The following is a 9,105-nucleotide window of genomic DNA, read 5'->3' on the forward strand; positions in this document are numbered from 1 at the left end:
GCGTTTTACATGAACATAGTTGACGCTGCTATTGATGACCTTTCTATATTATCGGACAAAATACGGAAAAAAAAAAAAAAAGAATTAGCTGATCCCAGCTATTTATTGGTTTCATTTTGTCTCTCTCTTCTCCAGCTTTTTGATTCATCAGTGAAAAAGCTAATAAGTTACTTGACCCCATGAACATTAAACGTCCCCCCCCCCCCCCCCCCCCCCGGCGCCCAATTTAACTTTGCTAGCCCTTTGTCTTCCTTTCCAGAAAAATCCAAACTCTAATTTTTTTTCCCCCTTTATCTCCCATTATCAACGTTTTTTTCTTTGGCAGAACATGCATGATGATCATTTCAGCTGTTTTTTCTGTTGAAGCCAGTTTGTGAATACTTCAAGAGTCTTCATGTCAGCTCTATAATGCTTCTGTGTGAATTCGAGAAGCATAGGCCACGTAAAATCTGGGTATATTCTTGGGCTGCTGTATGTGTCCACTAACTCACTTGGTGGGGATACCACTTTATCATTCTTTGGACACAAAAAGAAAGCAAGTGATTTTCTTGTTGTTTGGCTATTCACAACCGCCCGGTGCAAACAACTCTTGTATCTCCCATTTGAAAGCGCCTGAAGAAAAATATATCATAAAAAAACCAAATTAATTAGCTTTATCACCATATATGATCAAAACAGAAGGAAAATTTGTAATAACACCGTTTTAATTATTTTGTTAACAATAATATGTGAATTATTCTCACCATGAAGGTGTCGCCAATGTTAACGACAAATGCTTCGAAATTTGGGCTAATTGAGCGCCATTCATTCTCTACAAACACCTGAAGACCACCCACTTGGTCTTGGTGAAGGATTGTTAAAGAAGTTGGATCGCAGTGAGGTCCTGTCCCTAAAGTAAGCTCTGGTTTTTGGCACGGCGGATAGTAATTTAGCCTCATTATCGAATCATTCTCTTCAAAAAATTCTTTAAAGTGGGCCCTGTCTACACCAAGACTTATTGCTAAAAGCTCCATAATCCCTAGTGAAAGTCTGCTCATCGACTCGCAGTAGTCCTGATAAACCCTTCTGTTTTACGCAAAAACATATACATATGAAATTAAAAAAATTGAGTCTTAAATTGAAACAAAAACAAATAACAAAAAAGGATCAAAATGGTAGTGGCACACACACACATATAGTTTCGTTTCGTACCCGAATTGCTTGAATTCATCTCCCATTGTGTTAAGCAAATAATCTTCAACAATGTTATTTGATAAGCTCTTCTCAGCTGAATAACGAAACGACAGCGTCTCTTTCCATGGAAGCTTGGAGGAAAACCTACCAGTGAAGCTACTAGCATAACCGCAGTGCTCACCAAGTTTCCTCCGAGCCCTTTGCTTTTCATTAAGTGGCAACTCAAAGAAATGGTCCATGTAACGGTGAGCATCAGCGATTAGGCTTGAATCAACTCCATGATTAACAACAAGAAAGAACCCGTGCTTTCGGCAAGCCTCACCTACGAGCCTTGAAGCTTCTTTAGCAGCAACAGGGTCATCGGAAAGGAACCCACCCAAGTCGATAAGTGGTACTTGAAGCTCCGGTGCATTAACACAAGGCTTTTCATCATCAGGCCATATGAACTGCTTTGGTATTTGGGTTTGGTGTTTAAGCACTGAGGCATCAAAAACTAGTGGCTTTTGTTCATCTTTGTAATCTTCTTTTGGTTGATGAAGCATGGTGGGTATATTTTTTATGCAGTCTATTGCCATTGCATTAAAGAGTTGTGAGTTGAGATTCAATTGAGAGAGACAAAGGCAAAGAGAGGGAACAGTTTGTGAGTTGTGAAAAACAGAATGGGAAGGAGTGATATAAGTTTGAGAGGTGGGTCGAAAGAAAAGCCAAGGCCACTCTCATTGGGGAGATCGTGAACAAAAATTGGAATCTTATAGCTCTTTCTTTCTCTCTCTCTCTCTTAATTTGGAGTGTTTGCAAAGAAGGGCTTATAAAAGAAGGAATTTGCAGTGGGACTCTGTTGGAGACAATATATATCCCAGCCACATATACTGAGAATTAGTAATGAGTTAAATATATAAGATTTTGATAGTTTTTACAGTCTTAAGTTTAACTTTTTAGATAAGTTATACTAATGATTTTTTATATGATATGAGAGCTAAACTCGTTAATATGTGGGTCTACATTAAATTTTAAGTAAATTAATTGAGAAATAGACCCACACTATAATTCAGACGAGGACCAAATTAATTTAGACGCAATTAATTGAGAATGAATAAATTTTAAGGTTAAACATATAAAATTTAAAATATCCCTAATTTTTTTTTAAATGAATCAGTCTTATGAGTTTGTAACTTACTTCTTAAAAGAAAAATTAGATAATGGGTCCAACTTCTAGGAGTGTTGTCGTCTTTTTAAATTTGCCAGGAAAGAGTTTCCCAATGGCATTTTGGCTATTGAAGAGAAAATATGTTAATGTCACCCTGCTTACTCCTCACTATCTTGTAGCAAGCAAGTTTTTGCGAACACTATTGGACCCATAATGAAAGGCCTTAGCCAACCTTAGAGCTGCCCCTGTGCTTTCTTTATGGGGAAAAGTCGCAAAATGATGCAATTGTAAGAAAAAAAATGTGTGATGGAAAAAAAAAAGGACCGCAATTGCTTGAAAAAGCTGATACGACTTGATCTTCACTATTCAACATCTTTTAATTAATTACAGCAGAGTACACACATTGATAGCAATGCTAACCAGCTAGTTGTATATATTTGTGACAAAAGTACAAGTAGTAGTTGTAGCATGTATGGCTAACCAGAATGATTGAAAATGTAACATGGGAGTATAAGGAAGAGACAAAGAAATGTTTCTGTTGGAATCAGCAAGATTTGAGTGGAACAAAATGACAGAAACTAAAAGATCTACTAGAATTTCATGTCAAGTAAACAACAGACTCGAATGAACGAAGGGATATGGTAGGTAGTTTCAACAGTCGAATCCAAAACAATGTGATTAAGCTTGAGGATTTAATAGGGATGGTGACGTGAAGACTGTTCTGCTGTGGGTTACAAAGCACCAACAAATAAGGAGAAGAGAGAGTTGAAGGAATTTTTTCAGTTCCCACATCTTCTTTAACAAGAGCTAGGCCGATGCTTGTCAGAAGCTCAAAAATTAACAGAATTTACTGCCTGTTAATGAACCCTATAAAACCCTATCTTATTGAGACCAAATTTGTTGTTTCTTAGACAGAGGCCAGAGGGACTATTTATTATTGAATTTAGTTAGCTTGTTTTATTATTATTATTACTATATGAATTTAAGTGTAGTGTCAGCATTCTTCTAGCTGGGACTGAGCTCTAAAGCTGATCTGAAGCAATTCTAAAGTAGATGATTCACTTAATTAATCCAAATTTGATAGGTGGCCATTCTTCAACTTGAAATAATAATTGTATATAAAAACAAGCCATGGCAGTTACCCTTTTAACCCTTTTACTTTCTGATAAACGATCAATATTTAAAGGTACATTGCAGCAGCATCAAATTGATTAGTGTGAAAACCCAGTTTTGCCATTGGGTGGTGGGGAAGTTGAGGTTGCCAATATAGGACTAGTGAATGAGGCGTACAACTAGCAAATATCGTAGTGGATTTTGACAAGATCAATGTCATTCATACAAAAAGTAATCCGTGAATTCACCCAAAAACATGTCCGTCAAATTTGATTAGACATCTAGGTTTGGATTTCTCTACAAACTGCAAGTAAAAAAGTGAGTGCCATGTAAGGGACAATGTAGTTTCTATTTCTTCTCAATACCCACCAAAAGTTTCTATTTATTCTCATCACCCGCCAAAAGATTACTTGCTTTTTGCCCCATTTAGGTACCATGATTTTGCTCGTGGGTCCATTGAAGATTTTGATTTCAAAGAAAATGGACAGACTCACAATCCCATTTGATTTTGCTTTGAGATTTAGAGAAAAAGAAAAGGAATATTGGCTAATGGGAATTAGTGGCTTGAAAGGATGTCTGGCATAAAATGGTCTCAAAACATTTTGCTTCCTCCTCTCTTTTTAGAGTATAGACTGATCTCAATTAATAATTACTCTAAACACTAGTTTTCTACTAATGGTTATAATTAGAAATATCTCCTAAATTTTGTGATGACGTAGTCTAGATATCTGAAATAGAGGAAATTGAATATATTTTCAAAAGAGGAGATAAAAGTATTTAAGAGAATATCTTTTTAATTAAACAAAGAGGACATAGTCAAGATTTTTTATCCAAAAGTGAACTAAAGGTATTTATTATCATAAATTTATTGATTTTTTTTTAAATTTATGATGTTAGTCTATACATGAGTAGAGATCTATTTTCAAGTATTAGAACAAACTTAACTTTCACTAATTAACGCACACAAAGAGCGATTCCAATATTTTCTTTTACCACTAAACTACTGAGTGATTCCCGATAAACATATAATAGCATCAAGATTCTCCTCGCTGCTTGGTATAGAGCCCATATGAGTTTTATACATCGTACAAAATGGTTTGCAAGTTGCAAGTAATAGCTCCATCAAATCATACAGAAGAAAGGACAAGAACTAATGTTGCAGAGATTATAATGTCGAGGGCAGAATTTTAATGCAGAAAAACGTCAAAGATTTGCTACTAGGTAATGTCCCTTTTAAGGGACTATTTGAGGTTTCCTGTTCAGCAGGCAACCAAAGCAACCAAAGCCAAGTTGCTGTGACTCTGACACAGCTTGCAGTACAACTCTTTCAGGGTTAGAAATGAAAGTAGCAAGGCGAATCAAATGACATAGTAAACTGGTTCAGAAAAAAAAAAAAAAAAAAAAACAACATATTAAACAAAATCAGATACTCGAACATTAAGTCTCTAAAATACTTCTATATAACCCAAAAATATTAATTTAGGATTAATTTAATTACCATACTTTAGAGTATATGGTCTATATAAATAATACGTTGTTCTATATGAAATTTCGAAATTCTTCAAAAGCCCCTCTTACATTAGAGGTTTTAATAAATTCTAAAGATGCTTTCGATGGTCTTCAAAAGATATTTTACTAAATCTTAGAAATAAATTTAAAAAGTTGTCATATGAGAGACATAAAAATATCTTAAATGTAGTGGAGTATTCAAATCAATTTTTTAATCTCTATCTTTTCTAAATTTATACTAAGTGATCAGTTATAAAAAAAATGTTTGAAAACTAATCCGCTTAGATCCTATAACCCGACTTTACTTTTTATTCATTAATATACTCTTTACTTTTTTTGTAAAAGAAATAGAAAGTCAAAGTATTTTCGCACCACTCACTGCAAATCCCTCGAGGAGCTCCTAAAACGTCGTGATTATAGCTATTATAGTAACGAAATATCTAACATTTTGGGATAATATTGTAGAGATCCCCTTTCTTTTACAGTTTGTAACTAAAGACATGTTTCTGTTAATTTATAGCAATGACTGAAGTACCCATTTAAGATTTGTTACAAGGATTTACACTCTATTCCATTGTGGTGGTTACAACTTACATTTCATTGTTTTTTTTTCCTTGCGAAGTTATTATGCACATTTTATAGACGTTAATTAGGGTTTACTAAAAGATTGAATCTATAAATTTTTTGTATAGCCTAAAGATGCATCGAATATAGATTGAAAATCAGTATTAATTGAAGGCAAGACTTATCAAACACTTAAGAAGACATATCTTCTTCCATTATATATATATATATAGAGAGAGAGAGAGAGAGAGAGAGAGAGAATAAGGGATCCACCAAAGGATAAGAAAAATATACACTCTAATGTAATATATTTTATACTGTAGTGTATTGAAATTTGTGTTTTTTATCTTTTAATTTATTTTTTATTTTAATAAAGTAAGAAAACCCTTATTAAATAAGAACTATATATATAATGCTTATCTAATCTAAAAAAATTATTACACCGTATATTATAATAGTTGGTGTAATACACACTATCTATATTCATGAAGGAGAATTTTCTATTGAACTCTAAACAGTGACAAAGCTAGTGGAGGGCTAACTTGGGTTGTGGTAGCCCAAGGCATTACCTACAAAATTTCATGCATATCCCTTTATTTTTAACTTACTTAAATATAATTATATAAATGACTATTTTCTTCCATCTACTTTTTTTTTTATATTTACTATAGAGACTATATTTAATATTTTCTATGCAAAAATTTATATATATATTATTAAAGTCCAAGAAAACTATTAAGTCATATGGTTTAATAGTATAATGTCATTGCACTACTAAATTATATGGCTTAATAGTTTTTCTGAATTTTAACAAATCCATAATCCTAAATTGGAATACTCCTAATTATATATATATAGTTGTGTTCTATTAAGGGAACCTAATTGGAGTCATTGAATCCAATGGCTCATTCCTTTTTCATCTTAAAATATACGCATAGTGTCAAACACGTATACAATGCATATATTATACAGAGCTTCTCAGGTGCAGATGCTTAAATGCAGATTCGTTATTATACCATTTGGTGTTATTATTATTTTTTTAATTAACTATATAACATATGGTGTAATAATAAATTCGCATGAAATCCGCATTTAGGCATCTCTACTTTTTTATTAATAATAATAATAATATGTATACGTGTATATATATTCTTCAAAGTCTCAAGTTGGTGATGAATTGGGCATCAATCTTGTCATCTGCAGAAGGAAACACCTTTAAGTATAAACTCGAATTTTGTAATTGGGAGATTGTCAATTTCTCCCCTACATTAATCAACATATACCATTTTCTTCTCTGTTGTTTTTATAATGGCCAAAAACTCCCCTGATAGCATAGGTTTACAATATTACCCTTATTTTCAACTACTCTTTTATTTATATTTATTATAAATTAAATAAATCACATAAATAGAAACTAAATAAAAAATTAAACATTAAAAACAAGAAATATATGTTTTGATATGAGCAAAAACATTAATAATAATTTTTTTTGTACTTATTTATTTTGTGAAAAATTTCTTATAATAAATATATAAGAAAATTATTATAAAATGATAAAAGAATTATTATAAGAAAACTTGAATGACAAATAAAAATTTATTATAAGATAAATAATAAAATATTTTGCCTCTACTTCTTACATTTAATTTTAAAATATTACAAAATGTTTATCATAAGAAAATGTTCACAAAATAAATAATTACAAGAAAAAAATGTTATTATTAATTTTTTTCTCATATCAAAACATATATATTTTTTAATACTTAATTTTTTTATTTAGTTTCTATTCATGTAATTTATTTAATTTATAATAAATGTAAATAAAAGAGTAGTTGAAAATAAGGATAATATTGGAAACTTAAGCTGTCAGGGAGATTTTTGACCATTATAAAAATAATAGAGGGATAAATGATATATGTTGGTTTCTCTAGGGGGAAAATTGGCAATGTCCCTTTTGTAATTTGAGGAACTTAAGTGTTAAAGCACTTTGATTCGGTCAGCGTATCTTTGAGGATATAAGTAAAATAATTGAACTTAGTGTTTAAACTGTAATTACGTGCCCCTAGTTGACTTGAACAGTTGCATGCAAAAACATTAAATCATTTCCCACTAAAAGCTTCATTAATTTATAAATATTTGGCATGCAAGTCAGTACTCCATTTTCCAACAGAAAGTTCGGTTTATAAATATCTTATATAGTAAGAACTAAGAAGATTTATGGAACATGGTCATGTCATGCTAATTGCTGCCTATTCACTGGGAAGAAAAACATTGTACATTGAACAATGGGGAGCGGAAAATTCTACAAGCAAGTTTAATAATAAACTAAAATTAAGCATTTATATACCCAAAGCGTGCATCAAATTATCTAAATTGTGTGAGAGATATTCAAATTGTGCGAGAGAGTAAGTGCTCTTTTGTTATGAATTCATTATTAGTCTGTAAAATTTTCTAATAATTGAAGACTCGTTTGAAGAAATTCTATTGAAAAAACTATGGTAAACAAAACATAAATAATCTTAATATTTTGGTGTTGTGACTTAAGGCCACAGCTTCTATGTTATCGAAGCTGTATAAATTCCTAAGCAACAATACTAAATATGCCTAAAATGTAAAGCTAGAGTGGCAATCTTTGAAAAGTAAGTTATTATAATTGATTTTTTTTTTTAAATCTTAGGTACATTATAAATTTATTATATTTACAGTACGAATCTACCAAAACCTCCTAAATCAACTCTCTTATAGCATAGTTTTGACATTTGGATTTGAAAGCAACTAGATTTACATATATATAGATATTTAAAAGAAAATTAATCCAAAATAAACACGAGTAGACTTAAAAGCCCTCATTAGTGAGGTGTGTTAATTACCATTAGACTACAAGGTGGTTGGCAAGGCATGAATCATGAGAAAAGTGAAATAACCGTGGGAGCTGAATTATTATTACAAAGTAAATAAAAGTAGGTACAGAATGGACAAAAAATTAAAAGAAGCATATATTCTTCTTGATTTCAAGAAAATGATAGTGGAACTAACAACAGAGTCACTGAGAAGGCAATAAACGTGAAGCAAAATTATCACAAATAATTGTCGTGCGCACAAGAGAGGACAATCAAACTTTTTTTGAAGTCCCAAAACCCAAATAATTTTTAAACCCTTAATCATACATAACTCCTTTTCTAGCCACCCCCATTAATAATCGATCACTAAGGCTTTTAATTATCCCCCTCCAAAAATATCTTGAAGAATATGGATCACTCTTTTCAAATGAGAATGCTTAACTCAACCCTTTATTAAATTGATGCTCAATATACTGCAGACCACTAAATTTTGGTCATCATGCATATGAGACTCTGAATAATACGACTAAGAAATGTTCTTAAAAGGTTTTCTCAAAGGAAGAAAATCCTTCTTTTGACTTTTTGTTTGCCTACACTGGCCAAAAAAAATGGAATATTTTCACCTCACAATTTGTGTATATCCAACTCATTTAAAAAAATAAATAAATAATTAGCATTAATTTTTTAAATTTAAAATAAAAAATAAAACAATTAATTAATTATACACTTTTCTTTCTGTAACTCTCTTATCCCTTAATG

At 31.5% G+C, this 9,105-nt stretch overlaps 1 protein-coding gene across 1 annotated transcript; it reads right to left on the reverse strand.

Moving 5' to 3' along the window:
• Positions 1–225: 225 nt before the first annotated feature.
• On the reverse strand, positions 226–1,876 carry LOC18032971 (gibberellin 20 oxidase 1). The gene is made up of 3 exons (XM_006421745.2): positions 1,192–1,876; positions 744–1,065; positions 226–612 (listed from the first exon to the last, which is right to left on the reverse strand). The coding sequence occupies exons 1-3, from the start codon at positions 1,746–1,748 to the stop codon at positions 340–342; spliced, it is 1,152 nt and encodes a 383-aa protein (XP_006421808.1). The 5' UTR covers positions 1,749–1,876; the 3' UTR covers positions 226–339.
• Between the last annotated feature and the right edge of the window lie 7,229 nt (positions 1,877–9,105).

The sequence above is a fragment of the Citrus clementina genome, unplaced genomic scaffold (assembly GCF_000493195.1).
Source record: "Citrus clementina cultivar Clemenules unplaced genomic scaffold, Citrus_clementina_v1.0 scaffold_9, whole genome shotgun sequence".
Taxonomy (NCBI): Eukaryota; Viridiplantae; Streptophyta; class Magnoliopsida; order Sapindales; family Rutaceae; genus Citrus; species Citrus x clementina.

Bases quoted from the DNA above. Each gene is read 5' to 3' on its own strand.
- LOC18032971 (XM_006421745.2), bottom strand. From the start codon at position 1,748: ATGGCAATAGACTGCATAAAAAATATACCCACCATGCTTCATCAACCA. The intron at 1,066-1,191 runs GTACGAAACGAA...TGCGTAAAACAG, and splicing joins GATGAATTCAAGCAATTCGG to AAGGGTTTATCAGGACTACT. The intron at 613-743 runs GTGAGAATAATT...ATTTTTCTTCAG, and splicing joins ACATTGGCGACACCTTCATG to GCGCTTTCAAATGGGAGATA.